At 39.4% G+C, this 19447-nt stretch overlaps 1 protein-coding gene across 1 annotated transcript in view; it reads right to left on the bottom strand.

Annotated features, from left to right (window-relative positions):
* LOC124722467 (uncharacterized MFS-type transporter C09D4.1-like) overlaps window positions 1-19447 on the bottom strand; it is a 176161-nt gene that overhangs the window by 29833 nt on the left and 126881 nt on the right. Inside the window, exons 5-6 of the mRNA XM_047247623.1 lie at window positions 13303-13406; window positions 12819-12929 (exon numbers count right to left, since the gene is read on the bottom strand). Of these exons, the coding sequence (XP_047103579.1) occupies window positions 12819-12929; window positions 13303-13406 (215 nt within the window). The remainder of the gene's footprint in view (window positions 1-12818; window positions 12930-13302; window positions 13407-19447) is intronic.

Genomic DNA, 19447 nt, shown 5'->3' with positions numbered 1-19447 from the left:
ATCAAAATCGACGTCGTCTTTCTAGGTGTAGTATTTTTTTCATGTAGTCGGGTCTGTTGGTCCAGCAATAAAATGCTTGCGTAGAAAGCGAGAGATTGCGGGATCGAACTCGGTTGGATCACGAATTTATCCGTCTTCGTTTTAACCTAGCCTTGACCTCTCAACGGTGTGAGGAGTTATCAGAAAAAACACCTGGTTCGGAATCCACGTTAAACTGTAAACCTCCTTTCCCCAGTTGGGTAACTGAGTTAGAATAGGGACACACACGTCACCGCAACTGCGTTTTTGCAAACCCCTCAGAGTGCAAGTTGCACTCGCACTTATCCTTTTTTATTGTTAAGTATTAGTAGTTACATGATTTTGCTAAGTCTCATTTTCCTATTTATCCTGTTGAGTTTTCTTTCTCGTTAACATTAGTATCAGTTGTGGTGTTTCCAGGTAATGTCATAGTGTAGGTGACAAGGGCCGATGAGGAAGGCAAATACTATGTAATCTACTACATGTCCTAGAGGGTAGTGTTTTGGCTATAAACATATCTGTATAACTGTTGCAGCAGAAGAATGTGATTGTGAGTAGATACAGTGCAAGAAATTAAATGCAAATTATGAATGAAAGTAAATGTGGAGAATTCATTGTATTCTTAGTTCATAATGTAGTCTTATTGGTTGATAACAGATAAGGAAGTTATTGTCTATAGGGTCTCCACTAGTGAAACATTTTGTGTTCCTCTGTTAAATATTACCATTGTTCTGCATTATCTGTAACTTTTTTCCCTTAGAAAAAGACCTATAACGAAAGTAAATTGACGTGTTTGTCTCAATTATGTCTGCCAAGAGTCCTAGTTGTTAATCAGAACCAGGATCAGTTATGGAACGCTGAATCTTTTGGTGTGAAAGGGTGTCCCTTAAAAACTGTCGTGATGTTTTTGGGCCTGGCATGTGGTAGGAAAGTGTACTGTAGATGCAGTCAGGTAGTGGTATTATTAATGGATCTGATAATACTGATGATTATTATTTTGAGATCTTTTAGTGCTATTTAGTGAGAGCTATTTATGTGATGAAGTTTATTTTAGTTATGACCGAGCTGTTTTACTGATATCAGTTAATGTTGTCTGACGACTCCAGTTCCTTCCAACAGTGACACAATAAACAGCTGAGAGAGGGAAACTGAAGAGTTTGGATAAAATTTGAAGGTCTGAATGTTCCTGCACCTATCTTTCATTAAACGGTACTTGCTTGTTTCTTTCATATGTCAAGTAACTGCAGTAGATACCACCGGTTTTCGTTTTTGTGTGCGACTGACCTTTAATTGCTCTCATGTTAAGATATTACTGCTGTGTATGTGTTTCATAAAGTGTGCAATTATTTATATTTGATATGACTTAGTCTGCTGTTTCGTTAAATTTGGCTCGTAACTGCCTAAAATGTTTGTGACTTTACAGATAAGTGGGAGGAAGAGCTGTGTACATGTCTTCAGATTATAATCCTATTATATGTGATACGTAACTAATCAATAACTTTCTGTTTTTCAGACATGTTTTCAGGGATGCCATGTGGTGAATTTTGATTGTGTGTGGTTGTTCGTGTATTAGTTCCTGGTTTTCCAAGTTGGGTGTTATGCTTAGAAAGAATCTGTGATCTTTGAGGAAACAGAGTGGTGTGATGTACATATGCTTCACTTATTAATCTAATGTAATTATTATTAACATCCGATACTGGAAACTATATGTAGTGTGTGCTGAGGTAGCTTCCCAACCCAAGAACGCTGTTCTATTTATGGCTCTGATCCACTTTTAATGCTAGTATAGAATTTGTTATCTTTATACCTCATACCTAGACATTGCATTTGGACCACACAATTACAATCCTGATAGTGCATGCTGATGGTTGTTCTATTATTTTAACACTTCTCTTTTTTAATATGACAAAAATGTCCTGTTGGTGACTGTTTATGGAATACAAACCCAAAGTGGCTTAAAGGCATAGATGCCACATAGTTGATACACTCACCTATGTAAATTTATTTTTTGAGCACCAGCTCTAGATTTGATGTAGAATAGTCATCGAGTGAAGACAACAGCAGTGAGTAGTGGAGTAGCATCAATGGTAAATGTAGTGACATAGTAATTATTCGCATATTGGAAGAAACTATGCCTCCAGATCTCTATTTAGTTCATATGTCTGTTAAAATACAAGTGGAACGAGCACTATAACTGGCATTGTAATTTTGTTGACTGTTAACTCCTGTTAAGCTTAATATTAAGAACTTTTCTATATTCTTATTTGATTTTGTAACAACTTTGATTCCACTGTATGATGTTCGTTTGTTTAATTTTTTGTACACATGAACTCATTTGTGTAAGAGTTTATTTTTGTGTACAAAAATTTAATTTTTTCATATATCAAGTAATAGCAATAGACACCACTGGTTATTGTTTTGTGAGAGACTAACCTTTAATTGCCCTCATGTTAGGGTGTTACTACTGTTTATGTGTTTAATAAAGTGAGAAATGATTTACATTGAATAGGGCTCATTCTGCTGTTTCATTAAATTTAGGTCAGATGTGCCTAAACTGTTTGAGTCTTTGAAAAAGTAATGTATTCAAGAGTAGTCTCTCATTTAAGTAGAAACAATTTACTTAGCACACAATAATTTGGATTCCAGAAGAGGTGTTCGACTGAGAGTGCCATTTATATATTAACAAAATATCTCCATCTGTTATTTTTGTAATCTTTCCAAGGCTACTGACTGTGCAGCTCTTAGAAAAACTTAAGTCTTATGGAACTGATAGGTTTAAACACAACAGATTTGAATCATACTTAACAAATATGATGCAAAAACGTTGTGCTGAATAATTCAAACTGTGCTTGGAGGACAGAAAATTTTAGTGACTGGGGAGAAATCACAAAAGAGATCCCACAAGGTTCAGTTTTGGGTCCACTCCTATTCCTTATATAGGTACTTTATATAGATTCTGGTACTTTTTGCGGAGCATACCAGTGTTATAACAAATTTCATAGGAAAGAAAGCAACAGAATACATTTTCAATTATGTTTTTCAAAGAATAATTTAGTGGTTATCCGAAAACGGACTCTTCCTGAATTCTGAGAAAACATACTATAATCACTCATGTACAACAAAGCGAATAGTATCGAGAATTGATGTGGCATGTGTACAGGAGCCAGTAAACACAGTAGAATGCTCCAAATTTTGGAGTGTATGTATTGCTGAAAACTTGAACTGGAAGAAGCATATAATGGAGCTCCTCAAATAATTTAGTTCAGCTATTTTTACCGTCCACGTAAATGCTATTCTTGGAAACAAATGAGTCAACTTCCTGAGATACTTTACACATTTCCACTCAATAATGTCTTATGGAATAAGGTAAAGTACTGATTGCACAAAAGCTATCAATAAGAACAATATGAGGTGTTCACCTGTGGTCGTCTTGTAGGTACCTCTTCAAGGAGTTGGGCATTTTAACTGCACTATCACAATACATAAATGCGCTAATGAAATTCGTCATAAATAATGCATCATAGTTTAAGCAGAATGGCAATGAACACTAGAGGAAAAAAATACTTTTAGTATCTATTATTAAAGCTTTCAGTGGCTCAGAAAGGAGTTCAATATCCAGCAACAAAAAATTTATATCACTTTTCCAATAACAAAGAATGTCTAAAGGCTGCAAAGCAAGTATTAAATATAACCTACAATCATTTCTCCTAGACAACTCGTTTTACTCTGTGGACGAATCTTTGTTTAAAAATTAGTAACCTGAAACATTGTGTTTACATATCCTGCAAACTCACTCGCACCACGTCATTTCGTACATAAACATTCCTTCTTTCATCATAAGAGGTACATTGTCGCTGCATGAATCTGCGTAATGCTGAACAATTGCACAAAGCGATTCTGTAGCATAAATTATTCCTTGATTCGTTTCAGAGCTATGATGTTAGAACTTCAAAATGAAATGTTAATGTGTATAAGTTACAGGTCTCATCCGGTAAAGTAATAAAGGTAGTGTCAATTCTCAGGAAGCAAGGAAACGAGTGAAACCACGAAAGTTTCAGGTATAGAAATTTTTGTGCGTTACACTTGACAAAGGTTTAAACATGTTTCGCACGAAAGAAAGCCAGCATTAAGGTGAGACAGTTCAGTTTTGTACCTCCTGCACAGTTCAACAAATAGACATATCCATGAGAATATCTACCTGCGTTCGCAAAAGAATTTTTGTCAGTTACAAAACTTTTAGATTTTGCAGGATAAAATTCATTATTCTGGATTAAAATCTGATATTTTTGCTTATGTTTAGTATTTTTTAGATGCTACCTTCGTTCCCTCTTTTTTATTTTAGCAATTTGTCTCCATTCTTCCCTAACACACCATCTTCATGTTCCCCATCGATCGCCTTCTCCAGCGTGAGCTCTTTGGCCACACATTTCAGTTTTCGTTAGTGTCATCAATGCTGCCATCCATCTGATGTGTCCCTGTAGATGTTGGAAATAGGAATATAGTCAAAGTGAATATTTCGTCTTGAGATCTTTTTATATCTGGCACATAGACCGCCAGGACCAAAACGTTTCTGTTGGCGATTCTTTCAAAGTAAGAACAATTAACAGCACGACATTTTCGCGTGCATTGCCTCACTGATGAATTCACTACTGTTAACATATGTAAAGTAATCGCTGTACATGCAGCAATAATCGCTCTCTCATGTCCATCACAGTCGTTGCAACTTTCCTGTAGACAACGTGCTTTGCATAACGCCGGAAGAAGAAATCTAATGGATCAGGTCTGGCGATCGTGCTGGTTACTTCTGAACAGGGCTGCATTTTCCCACCCACCGATTTAGAAACAAGCGGTTTAATACAACTCTTGCTAGAGAACTATGAAGAAGAAATCCATCATGTGGGACCACATAATGTAATGAGTTCTCAAGGACATATTTTCTAATACCACGGATAAAGCATATGATAAAAACTGTGTCCACTTTTCCCTGTTCAGCGTACCGTCAACGAAATATGAGCCGATCACTTGGAGTCAGATATGCCACACAACACGTTCCATCTTCACTTGAACACCTAACGAATCTACTGTGAGTTTTCCATTGACAAGTAATACACCATTCTCAAATTTTCATTCCTGTGATTTGTGAACGTAGGCCCTTCAGAAAACAATATTTTATCCAGAAAATTATTGTCTTGCTGAATAATCCACCGATAACATAGAAAAGATGTTGCAAATCAATGCCATACAGCTCTTAGTGTAGGGAAAAATGAAAAGGAACGGTATTATGTCTAGGAAAAATACACAGAATGCTTCTTTGGCCGATACCAACCTCCTTCTGTATTTGAAGAGAACTTGCGTAAGGATTTATTACAGCAGCGGCAAGAACTGCTTCTTCTGCAGCATCGTTGGTACCAGTCCTACTCTGTATACGTTTTCTTGGGGCAAAACTTTCAGTTCCACGACATTTTACGATGGTATTAAAGAAGGTGGGATGAGTTGGAAAACAGTCCATAATGAATCAACAAAGAGTTGGAAAACGTCTATCTGGAAACTGTTCTGCTGCTCTTGATGCATTTTGGTTACATGTGCTCTGAATTAAGAGCACTTCGACAGACTTTTCGTTAGTAGGTAGCATTGTACTCCTGAAAATGGTTTATGGGTTACTAACAATCTGACTATGTCGATATTTTACAAGTAACATACTGTAAATGAACAGCAGCTTTCCCTATAACAAACCTGATCTACGAAGACAGTGGTTCCACTGAACTCCGCCGGCCGCGGTGGTCTAGCGGTTCTAGGCGCGCAGTCCGGAACCGCGCGACTGCTACGGTCGCAGGTTCGAATCCTGCCTCGGGCATGGATGTGTGTGATGTCTTTAGGTTAGTTAGGTTTAAGTAGTTCTAAGTTCTAGGGGACTGATGACCACAGATGTTAAGTCCCATAGTGCTCAGAGCCATTTGAACCACTGAACTCCAATTAATTCCTCCGAAAGTAAACATACAACCGACGACGTATCTCTTATTTCAACGACACTTGTTTTCGTAGAGAGTACCGTAAATATCACGTACGTATTGCCTCTGCTGCGCAAGTTTCTTTGGAGAGTGGAGTAAACTTCAGGTGGTGGAACATTCAGCGGCTATACCAACAGCACAAAAATCCTTTTATTGAGTGCATTTTTACTTAGTGATTTCTAGCTAGGTCTGCAAAAGAATGGTATCACTCAGATTGGTTCGTCGAGGTCTGATGTTCTGGTGGCAAGAAATAGCATAGTACCATAAAAGTATCTGGGTTATTAACAAAGTTGCGAAACGCGTTGTTGTTTTTTGCATGAGCTCCTGGTTAATGTTTGCCTAGATGAAAGCATATTGCAATTTGTCTTTAACGGATCAAAGTACTTTGAGTTGGAAATATTAGGCGCCTCGCACCAAGCGTATATGCACTTTTTCTCGGAAACGGTAGTCTGATCTTTTTCGAGTAAAATGTGTTTTCGGCAAACCGATAAGGACGAATAGAATGGTGAATTTTACAAAGCCTGGGAGCCATTGAAAAATGAAGAAAACGAACTCAGCTCCAGAGTTTTAAATGAGGAGTAGGAAAAATTGGTGCTGATGGAAAGAGCTCTCAAAACTCACCAAATTTTCTCTCTCTCTTTTTTTTTTTTTTTATTCTGCACCATTACTATCATATCAGCAATAAACTCTACCTGGCGATCCGTTACGCCACGTCACTCAACCGTAGCATGTGAAAACTGTTGACACTAGACAGCGCAACTCGTAGCTCCTCGATGCTCGTATCATTACTCGCGTAAAACATTCCTAGGTCTGTTACAGAGACCTATAACTATGCACCGCCTCAGGCCTCTTGTTATGTTATTCATTGAGTTATCACATGCTACCCAAGAGGCATTTCGTATGGTCTAACGTAGAATCATTTCATATACTCTAAGGAAGAGGCATTTAATATGCTTATGGTATTCGCAGAATAATGCCAAAATTATCATCAAGTAGAGGCGGTTAATCCAGAGAGATACTGAAATTGTTCACATCAGCCAGGATATGTTTTTCGGCGATTGGACGCATGCATTCGCAACAGTGCAACCGTCCCACACTTCTGCCAGACAAGTTAGTAGACGTTTTAGTCTTGCCAGATGTTCTTATTGCAATAATCGTGTGCCACATTTTTCTACGGGAACTATAGTACGCGATTTCGATATGAGCATAATTTCCATCTGGAGACTTCCAGATGTTAATTGTTTATGACCGTATCACGTCCATATTCATCAAACATCAAGCGAAGATAATCTCGAGACAAGAATCACCTTCTTCATCTGGCTTCTAAATCAAAATCTGGACGTCACCATTGTCATTGTGGACTGATGAAGCCACTTTCAAATCTAATGGAGAGGTAAATATCCAGAACCGATCATTTTTAGTGAGAAGTAAACCCTCACCGATTACGCCAGCAAGACAACGAGTTAATATTTCGTCCATAAAGAAGGGCATCATGAGTGCTGTAACTGGTGCGAAGTACAAATAAAACAGTTTTCTGCGTGAGTCACTTATAATTGACTGACGCAGAAAACTGTCGTATTTCAAAACAACCAATACATCTGGTGCATAAACACCTAGTCGAGCATATACATGATAAAGTTAACGGGTCTTATTTTTTACGATCAAGTTGTGCGTGGTATTCCGAATTTCTCCAGCATACACTGACAAATGATGTACTAGCAACACGGCTGTTAACACGGTTAAAGCAAGATGAGTATCTAGCACATTTTTGCTTTGTGACCAGGTGTATCTCAAATTAAATTCTTCCTGGTTGTTGGATTAGTAGAGGAAGGCCAGTGACTTAGCCACCACAACCGCCACATTTAATTTCCCTTGGTTATTTCTTTTGGTATTGTGTGTTCTACAACGCGAGATAGCATGAAAAACAGAATTCGCGAAATATGATAGTCGAGGTACTTGAAGTGCACAAATGCAAGCACGTCTGTGGTTAGAACAAGGCGGAAAGCATTCTCAACATGTCTTACAGCAAACAGAGACAGAATAATTTGATATGTTCGGTTAATCTGTTATGCAAGGTGGTCATAAAAAGCCTTAAAAGCTTGTAAGGGTGCTCCAGAGTAGATGTGCAGAATAATAAATGTTAAGGGAAAAAAGTAGATACGTTGTGCCATTTCCGAGTTAATTAGCATTTACGTTAGCCGGTGAGGCTATTACACTCTCAAATTCAAGTGGTCCACCAGAGAGAGTGTCGCAAAACGTGTTGTTCCTTTGGTTTCCTAAAATCGAAAGAGAGTGATATAAAAGATGGACTTGGTATATAGTAGTAAAGGTCAAACCTGAGCCAAAGGCTGATCAATCTCGTGCACTATCTTCTACGCTATGAGAACAGCTGGCACTAATTGTACATGGTGGGCCACTTAAATTTGCGCGTGCAACGGCTTGATTGGCTAACTTCAGTTCTAATTAACTCTGAAGCGGAGAAGCGCCGTAGTTTACCGGCGGTGAGACGCACTTTTTACTTCGAAAAATAGCCTCCAAAATTCAGGTGCGTCTTGTTCTTGAAATTAATATAAAAATGTCTAGTGTTTGACTTAAAATTCCTTCCAGTCTTAGAAATGACCATATATTCAATGCCGGGTGAAACCTATCTTTATCTGGCAACATTGGCTTCAACTGGCAGCAGCAGTGCACCTATGCGAAGAATATGGGTTGCGGGGATTCACAAGCTTCCTAACAGTGCCTCCCTCCCACCCTGTCATCATACATCCAGAAAACTCCAGTGAACTTGAATTGAAAGTGATTTGTATTTTCGGTAACAGTACAATATTTGTTTAGTGGCTACTTTCGTAACTGAAAATAATAAAAGGTATTCACATGATGCGGGCTGTAAATTAAAAGTGAGAGCATATGCAGAAGAACATGGATACAGAGCAGCTGAGCGGCATTTCGGCCCTCCACCAACACAAAAAAACCATTCTCTATTGGCAGGCTAGTAGAGAAGAACTGAGAAAAAGGAGGAACAGTAAATGTGCAAGTAGAAGACTGGATGCAAAACGGCCTAAAGTAGAAGCTGACGTTTTGAAATGGATACTGGATGCAAAACGGCCTAAAGTAGAAGCTGACGTATTGAAATGGATTCAAGGACACCGTCAAAATGGCACTGGGATTAATGTAAAAATTATTCAAATACACGCTCGTAAGTTAACGCTACAGTAGAACATAACAGACTTTGAGGGTGGAGTTGGTTGGTGCTACAGGTTTACAACGCGTCATGGATTTAGCATGCAAATAAAAACCAAAATACCTAAAAAATGCCACAAGAGTATGAAGAGAAAATATTATCTTCCCATCGCTTTATTATACAACATCGAAAGAAAACCTGTGCGAAACTAAGCCAAATAGCGAATGTGGACGAAAACATTTGATGTGGCGAATAACAGAACAGTTGCCATGAAAGGTGCTTAAACTGTAACTATAAAAACAAGTGGACGTGAAAAAATGCACTACACTGTTGTCCTTTCGTGCTGTGCTGGCGGTACCAAACTTAATCCAACTATCATTTTCAAGCACAAAGCAATGCCAAAATCTTCTGAAAATACCACTAGGACTTGTTGTTCATTTACATGGCAACGGCTGGATGGACGAGGCTGGTATGGAGTAACAGAGTGTGAGAGAGAAGGATAGGATCTTTTATTTAAGAAGACCTCTCTTCTTGTACTAAATCAGTTTAGTGGTTATTTGAAAAATTCTGTGAAAGAGAAACTGAGACAGGGAAAAACAGAGTTTGCTGTTATTCCAGGCAGACTTTCTTCACAATTGCAACTTCTTGAAGTAGCGACAAATAAACCACTTAAAGTGTATATGAGAGAAGAATGGAAAGAACGCATGATGGATGCAACCCAACATGGCTTCAGGTCAAAGGGAGCTTTAAATCGACCTATAATCAAACAAGTTGTCAATGGATAAAACCTTTCAAGACGTACAGCATTAGTGACTACTTCGATGGCAGTAAAGACCATGTTATATATGAAGAGGAGAACGATGACGACGAAGATGAAGAAGAAGACGAAGAAAAAGAAGAAAAAAATTCAGATGACGATTTTAAGTGATTTTAAACGCCAGTTCGGTTTTATGAAGTAAGAATTTTTTTAGTCTGGTTTTGCAAGCTAATACCAAAGATGACAAAAATGTTACTTTTTAAAAAAGTTGCTTAAAAATTAAAGTGTGTCTTATAGTGTATTATAGCCTGCAAAACACAGTATCGAATTTTTTTCTCAACATTTCTTTCTCAGTGCAGCCTACCCTGGAACATCCTTACAAGCTTTTCAAACTATTTCTGTCCACTCTGTATATACCGGGTGATCAAAAAGTCAGTATAAATTTGAAAACTGAATAAATCACGGACTAATGCAGATAGAGAGGTATAAATTGACACACATGCTTGGAATGACATGTGGTTTTATTAGAACAAAAAAAAATAAGAAAGTTCAAAAAATGTCCGACAGATGGTGCTTCATCTGATCAGAATAGCAATAATTAGCATAACAATGTAAGACAAAGCAAAGATGATGTTCTTTACAGGAGATGCTTAATATGTCCACCATCATTCCTCAACAATAGCTGTAGTCGAGGAATAATGTTGTGAACAACACTGTGAAGCATGTCCGGAGTTATGGTGAGGCACTGGCGTCGGATGTTGTCTTTCAGCATCCCTAGAGATGTCAGTCGATCACGGTACACTTGCGACTTCAGATAGACCCAAATTCAATAATCGCACGGACTGAGGTCTGGGGACCTGGGAGGCCAAGCATGACGGAAAGTGGTGGCTGAGCACACGATCATCACCAAACGATGCGTGCAAGAGATCTTTCACGCGTCTAGCAATATGAGGTGGAGCGCCATCCTAATAAAACCCCATATCATTCCAAGCATTTTTACCTCTATATCTACATTATTCTGTGGTTTATTAAGTTTTCAAATTGATACAGACTTTTTGATCACCCGGTATAAAGCAGAGTGTATGTGTGTATTTGCATCTGTCCAGGATCTCCTCCCAGATTCCTAGATTGATTTCAGCCAAATTTGGTATAGAAACATCAGGCCTCACGAGTATCAGCTCTGTGGAGTTTATAACCGCCTCGCTCCAATAGGAGCGGACATATGGGCGGAAATGTGGTTTTTCCCAGCGTCCAGTGTATAGGCTGCCCTGCACATCAGGCTTTTTCTGGCCAGCCTATATCTCAGGGTCAAGTGACGTTTTTCCAATCCCCAACATGTAAGCTGCCCTACATAACAGGTGTGTTGCTTTCGAGTATTATCAGCCTGCTTAATTGACCTGTTTTGGATGGTGGCCTGGATGTTAGAGGCAATGATTTTCAAGCCTCTGATGTGTAGCTTGCCGTGCATGACGCTCACATTGTCGAAGTAGTTTCAGCCTGTTTTATTTAACTCTATTGCAGGGGCTACATACACTAATCAGTATGGCTGGGAACAGGTTGAGATGGATAGAAGAGAGGATAGAAAAAGCGATAGAATGAGGAAATGGATAGAAAGGGGGGAGGGGATAGATGCATGAGGCAGGTGGAAGGTGTAGAGGAGTACTGTGAAGATGGAAAAGGAATAGGATGAGGCAGAGAGAGAAAGAGAGGAGGATATGGTCAGAGGGAGAGGGGAGGAAGATATGGTCAGAGGGAGGGGGTGACAGAAATGGATGAACAGAGGTATAAGAGGAAATGAAGAGACAGAGAGAGTGGGAGAGGAGCAGATAGTGAGGTGGTTGGATGAGAGGGACAAAGGGAGGAAGAGGTGGACACAATGAGGAGGAGGAAAAGGTGTGTTCAGTATATGTGTGTAACGCATATCTGGGCAAAGCAGCATTGAAGAGGTCAGTATGTTATAAACATTAGAAATTGCAAATAGAGTTTATTCAAAGGAACGTATAAGGTAACTTCTTCCCCTCACTGTAACAATTCAAAAGCACATATCATATAACCATATAAACTGTCGTTTTATTTTCTTAAACGTTGGTCAAATCATCAGTTTCAGGAAGATTTTTTGATGAAATCACCGAAAAATCGTAAGAAACCTTTTAGACAGAAATGTTCGGTTTTGATAGCTCTTTTTAATGGTACTTATTTTCTCCGTAGGTCTGCGTGCTGAAATTCTGCAGTTTACTTTGTTTTCTATGTTTTCTAGGGGCTTCCAGGCGATGTAAGATTTACCACTCTGTTCGTCCTTATCAGCCTGCCTAAAACGCGTTTTAGCGGAAAAACAGAGAAAAAATTTTGTGTGCGGAAGAATAAATATACGATACAAGATTTGTGGGTATTGGTGCCAAGACGTGAAAAAGCAGCCACATCAGCCCCTAAGAGGTGATATTCGTGGCGGTGAAAAAGACTTATACTAATGAGAAGTGTGTGACACCTAATGGAGGCCCTGTTGTAATGTTAGTACTATCCTGGTCCACTGTCACAAGAACAGCTCTCCAGAAAGATTTTCATCCAAGTTACAATAAACATCGACATACATTTTCTCCAACCAACCATGCATAACGGAGAACAGGTCTGTAGTTCGCTGTGAGGCCCTTCGTTTCTTGTTGTTTCATTCATGTGCGTGATTCCTAAGGAGGATACCTATTTGAAAAGGGGCAATCATCAACAGCCACCATCAGGACCTTTCCAAGATTGTGGTTCTTTGCTCTACACACCATACCGAGCTATAGAACATCGGGCTGTGATTGATGATTATGTTAACCAACAAAGTATCTATATAATTGATTTAGTTTTCACTTACCCCAAACACAATGAGACGACGTACACGACTGCATGATTTCCAAGAGACAAAGTGAACGTGAAAGCGACCATACTCACAAGGAGAATCACGACCAGGACAACGGATGTGTGCCTATTAAACAGAAAAGCAAAGAATATTTAATTTCTGAACCTTCATTCCTCATTATTACTATTTATTTATTTTCCAGTATATGTAAGGCCTATGTCTATTTACTGTGGCAAACCGTGCTGATCACTGTACAGAAATAATAGTGTACTATTATTTCAATATACGATGCGACTTGTTATTTCAATTCTAGTCTAGTTCCTTATCTCTGTCCTTCGGTAGAGTGTTCTCCACTCATCTCTACTTTAACATAAGCAGTGAAGTACGTACGTGCCTTTTTCATATGTGCGAATAGTCAGTTGAAAACAAATATCAATGTATAAGACGAGGAGTTTAAAGGGCCACTACTTGACCTTTCTGATAGACACGGATTACGTACTTGAATTTGTGGGTTTTGTCCAGAATGAAACCACACACGAGACCCCCAGCGGTGCCCGAGACCACAAAAAGAAGGCCAACGCGGCCAGCAAACGCCTCGCCGTTCTGAAACAAAATGAAATGAGGACACAGTTGCTGGGTAGCATACATTAAACTAAGAATGTAAACGAAAGAGTATCGCAGAAACTTATAACACAGAGGTCTAATTAACGAAGTACATCTTCAGCATGCAACTAAACAGGTCACGGAATAGACAGACATCCAAATGGCAATGTGTACTCAGAATCTGCACATACATGTGCACTCTAAGAGACATCGAGCAGAGTCGCTTAGCGTCGAAACACTTACCCAGATACGGTTCTAGGCGCTACAGTCTGGAACCGCGCGACCGCTGCGGTCGCAGATTCGAATCCTGCCTTGGGCATGGATGTGTGTGATGTCCTTAGGTTAGTTAGGTTTAAGTAGTTCTAAGTTCTAGAGGACTGATGACCTCAGAAGATAAGTCCCATAGTGCTCAGAGCCATTTGAACCATTTGAACTTACCCAGATACATCGGTCGCAGCCAATATCACGAAGTCGGTCAAAGATACGTACCATAGTACAATGATCTCGTCACAATTTGAGAAAATCGGTGATGGATTCGCATCCCACGTTACTGCAAATGTAGGGAATAGAAGATGGGTAAAAAGAAAGATATGAACGATGAGTTCAAAAAAGACTGGTACAAAGTTCACGATTGTCTTTGAAATATCTATCGCTGGATTGGGGATTAGTAAGGACAATGTTAATGTCATCGTTCACCAATATTTACGTAAACGGAATATCTATACCGAATGCTGCCACAACATTTGACTGGTGTGTGGAGGGCGTCAGGAATGAAAAGTGTGGAGATTTCATTGACACCTTGTGACGCACCTTCTCCAAGCTTATAGGGAGATCTGGGCAGAAGAGTAATCGTTTGGTCCGCTTTTTATTCCACATAGATTCAGGGAAAACTTTAATTTCGAATGGGTAATGTCTCATCCAGTTATAGTTGGTGGCGACGTCAGTCTACTCTAGATATTTTGGCTAAAATACATGTTTAAAGTCGGTGGTAAGCATAAAAAATCTACTGAAATAATTGTACTAAATGCTTTCTCTGAAAATTATTGCCGGCCCCTGTGGCCGAGCGGTTGTAGGCGCTTCAGTCCGGAACCGCGCTGTTGCTACGGTCGCAGGATCGAATCCTGCCTAGGGTATGGATGTGTGTGATGTCCTTAGGTTAGTTAGGTTTAAGCGGTTCTAAGTCTAGGGGACTGATGACCTCAGATGTTAAGTCCACAGTGTTTAGAGCCTTTTGAACAATTTTTGAAAATTATTTTGACCATTAAGCTCAGAAGCCTACATGCAGTGTAATTGTTTGCGATAACATACGAGCTCTCTTAACAACAAACAAACCAGAGCAAATGGAGAGCGTCATTATGGCTACAGCTGTTAGTAACCACAAGGCCGTTGTAGCGAGACTGAATACCGTAACACCGAGATACATCAAAATTAAACACAAAACATATTTATTTAAAACATCTCCCATGGCATACAGAACAGGTCAGAATATTGTTGCACGAGCGACGAAAAAAGTATGTTCGATTTAAAAGGACGCAAACTCTCCAAGATGAGCGCTCTTCTATATCACTCGAAATTTAGCGCAGACTTGAATGCAAGATACTTTTAATAGTTACCACAAAGACACAGTCTCAGAATCTGGCAGAAAATCGAAAGAGATTCTGGTCGTATGCAAAGGGTACTACTGGCGAGACACATTCAATAACTTCATTGGGTGATAGTAATGATACTCTTATCGGTGACGACGCCGCTAGAGAGGAGCCACTGAACACGGTTTTCGTAAATTCCTTCACCAAAAACAACTGCTCTAAGTATTAGATAATTCCTGTCAAGAACAACAGCTATCATGAGTAACTTACAAGTAGACACTCTCGGTGTGGAGAAGCAACTTAAGCCACTTAATAAAGGCAAATCTTCCCGTCCAGTTGATATACCAACCAGGTTCCTTTCGAAGAATGCTGATGATATGGTTCCATATAGGACCATTCACTTGTAAGATCCGTACCTGAAGACTGGAAAGTTATACGGGACTCACGCATACACAAGAAAGAAAACAGAAATAATCCGCTGAATTATAGATCCTTACCACTGACATCGGTTTACAGTACGATATTTAAACATGTAAGGTGTTGTAACATCATGAAATATCTCGAAGAAAACGATCTATTGACGCATAGGCTACGGTCGCAGGTTCGAATCCTGCCTCGGGCATGGATGTGTGTGATGTCCTTAGGTTAGTTAGGTTTCAGTAGTTCAAATTCTAGGGGACTGATTACCTCAGATGTTGAGTCCCATAGTGCTCAGAGCCATTTGAACCAATTTTTGATGCATAGTCAACATGGATTCAGAAAATATTGTTCTTGTGAAACACAACGGGCTCTTTATTCACATGAAGTAATGAGTGTCTTGACAGGGAAACTCAAGTTCATTCCATTTTTCTGGATCTTCAAAAGGGGCAAACTGATTCGTGACTTCCTATCAAAAACGCAACAGTTCGTAGTAATCACCGGGAAGTCATCAAGTGAAACAGAAGTGAGATCTGGCGTTCCCCAAGGAACTGTAATAGATGATGCTGTAGTCTACGTTCTAGTAAAGTGATTAGAAGACCAAAGTGAATTTCAGAATGAAATTGACAAGCTTCTTGCATTACGATAAAAGTGTCAGTTGATTCTGAGTAATGAAACACTGCCCGATAAATTTTGCTTGCGTGATAAATCAGACAAATTTAAAGCTTGTCAATTCCACTAAATATCTGTAGATTACACTTGTGGACATCTTAAATTAAAAACATCACGTAGAAAATATTATCGAGATGGGGAACCAAAGATTCCGTTTTACTGGCAATACACTTAGAAGATGCGACACATCTACGAAAGACACTGCGTACACTACTCTTGTTCGTCCTCTTTTGGAATGTTCCCGCGTGATATGGTATCCTTACCAGATAGCATTGATGGAGAGAATCGATAAAGTTCAGAGAAGGGCAGTTGGTTTTGGATTATCGCCAAGTGGGAGAGATAGTGTAACGAATATGGTACACGAGTTGGGGTGGTTGGTTAGTTGGTTTATTTCGGGTGAGGACCAAACAGCGAGGTCATCTGTCCCAGCGAGTTAGGGAAGCATGGGGAAGGAAGTCGACCGCGCCGTTTTAAAAGTTGGGGTGGCAAGGGCCGTTTCTACCATTAGGCAAGACAAGGTGGCCGTCTACATCAGCAAAATTTAATGGGAGGCAAAGAGTGGAAAAAGTTAATTTCAAATCAAACAGTGAAAACATTTAGCAAATGAGGAGAAAAAATTAACAAGAGGAAAAATTAAAACACCAAATTGTTTCCAAAAGCATATGGAACAGTTACTTAATAAGTTTTTTACTTTGACGAACGTAAACACATTGCCTCTAACTACCTCAAAACTAAAGCAGCCGCTACTTAGTACGAAACGGTAACAGACATGACCTTGATCCAACATGACCTCGATTCTGCACAAGAGAAAAAAATGTGAAACCAGAAATTTACTGTACAAAAGAAGTAATATTCCAAATCCAGTAACTTCGCTTCTAGAAACAGCTTAATGGAAAAAATGTACTTAACAGAACTTTTTTTTTCAGTTAGGGTGTAACGACCACCGTGAGCAATTCAATGGGCTATAAGCAGTCGCCGTCCCTAATTTGGGGCCACTGACTCCAGGGAAGGGAAAGAACCAATGCCTTTAGACAAACACAAGATCCATGTCTCACCGGGATGATCAGAAGCCAATCTCTTAGACCTTTGCTGCACCGTGGTGGCTAATAAAAGTCATAGAATTCCCAATAGAAAATGTACATAAGGCGTCATTTATTTATTTACTCACAAGAAAGTGGATGCTGAAAAAGATGAGATAAATAGAAACGAAATAACACCACGATTATACAGCTGTCCAAGTCTGATGCTTCGGCATGTCCCCCATCAGTGTGGTATAATTTCTGAATTCAAGTAAAAATTCATTCGCACCATAAAATAGTCCTCATCTTCATTAGTCCATTTTTTTGCAGTTAAACAAAGTAATTTAAGAATGACCAGTCGAGATCGCATTAATATTTTTTTATTAATCGGTTTCGGCTTATGTACAAGCCATCTCGATTTCTTTTTGGTCCCGTATGGCTGGTGTTGGCGGCTTCTCAGATTTTTCAAAAAAAATTCTGAAGATGGCTTGTACGTAAGCCGAAACCGGTTAATAAAGAAATATTATTGTGATCTCGACTGTTCATTTTTAAATATAGAATCAGGTCGCTGCTCTCCGTGGACTGCGATGTCAAAATGTATATATGGAATAAGCAATTGATGCCAAATTAGGTTGTACTGGTATAGTCATCCATGTTCTAGTTTATAATGATCAGCACATTCTTCCTATTTCGATTGTTTTAGGAAATTTCAAAAACTGAGCACAAAAAATAAGAAAAGGGGGACGTTTATTGTTCTCAATCAGTTTTAAAGGAATTGAGAACGAAGCATGAAAACTGTGGACTGTCCCCAGAAAATGTTTCATGGCTGAAAAGATAATGGGACATACAGTATGAGTTGCTGTGCCGTTGGATGATGCAGTGGGGAAGGGGCGGGGTTGGAATCGGGGAGACCAATGGTAGGAAAAAAAAGATGTTTTTGTTTCGTCCAAGATATTTTCACGTAATTTCTATCACAAACTATGTGAAAATATTTTGGTGACTCCCACCTGCATAGGTGGAAGTGTAATAAAATATGAGAAATCCGAGCTTGCGCGGAACGACGTAGGTGTTCATTTTTCCCACGTGCTATACGAGAGTGAAACGGTCTAAAAATAGCCTGAAAGTTGTTCTGTGAATCTCTACGAAGTAATTTAGTATTAACTGCACAGTAATCATAAAATGTAGATGTAGATGAAGTAATTTTATGGGTCTTAAATGCTTTGCGAAAAATCACATTAGTGACTGCGACAAGATCAAACATCCGCTACAAAATCTGGAAGTCTTCAAAGAAGTATCGGTATTGCAGATTAATGAGGTCTAAATCTTGCCGAAATTTCCGCTGACAACAGTTCAAAAACTTTCATGTGAATTTTACAGAGGAAATTGTAGGTACACGTCGCTAAGTTGATATCGAAAGTAGCACGGAGTCGCATGCCATAAGTTGCGCATGCCATTAATTGCCGCTGTATGATTGCCCTCCGTCAAGTTTCGCACCCTCTGTCGAATATTGCTCCATCTGACAAAGGAATGGTCGAATCCGACATGTCGAAAGGTGACATGAAATTTTTCATGCAGGAAGATTTCCCCAAAAGAAATGAGCTGTCAAAATTTTAGTCGCTAAGACGCATTGCAAGTTTTTTTCCTTTTTCTTAAGTTGCTCATTTTGGACCCACGAAGAACAGCTTAAAACAGCGGTTTGTACAGCCCTTCCCACCTAGCGCGAAAATAGGCGAATAAGTAGACGCAACCATGACAAGAGATCGTAGCGCCACAAACGCGAACTTTAAGTACTTAAACCATACCAAAAATGTCTCAAATCATTAATTTTTTTGGAATAACTTGAAGTTCATTGGCAGAACACTTAGAGGGTGAAACAGGTATACTAAAGAGACTGCTTACACCACGATTGTCCGCCGTATTCTGGGGTATTGCTGTGCGGTGTGGGATCCGCATCAGGTAAGACTGACGGATGACATCGAAAAATTACAAATAAGGGCAGCTCGTTTTGTATTATCGCGAAGTTACAGACATGATACGTGAATTGGAGTGGAAATCATTAAAACAAAGGCATTTTTCGTTGTGACGACATCTTCTCATGAAATTTCAATCACCAGCTTTCTCTTCCGATTGCGAAAACATCTTTTGGCACCCACCTACATAGGGAGAAATGATCATCACGATAAAATATGAGAAATCAGGGCTCGCACAGAAAAATTTAAGTGCTCGTTTTTCCCGCATGCCGTTCGAGAGTGGAACGGTAGAGAGACAACTTGAAGGTGGTTCATTGAACTCTCTGCCAGGCACTTTCTTGTGAATAGCAGAGTAATCACGTAGATGTAGATGTAGA

This window comes from Schistocerca piceifrons, chromosome X (assembly GCF_021461385.2).
Source record: "Schistocerca piceifrons isolate TAMUIC-IGC-003096 chromosome X, iqSchPice1.1, whole genome shotgun sequence".
Lineage (NCBI taxonomy): Eukaryota > Metazoa > Arthropoda > Insecta > Orthoptera > Acrididae > Schistocerca > Schistocerca piceifrons.
Note: the sequence above shows the minus strand (reverse complement) of the source record. Positions and strands in the feature narration are given on the sequence as shown.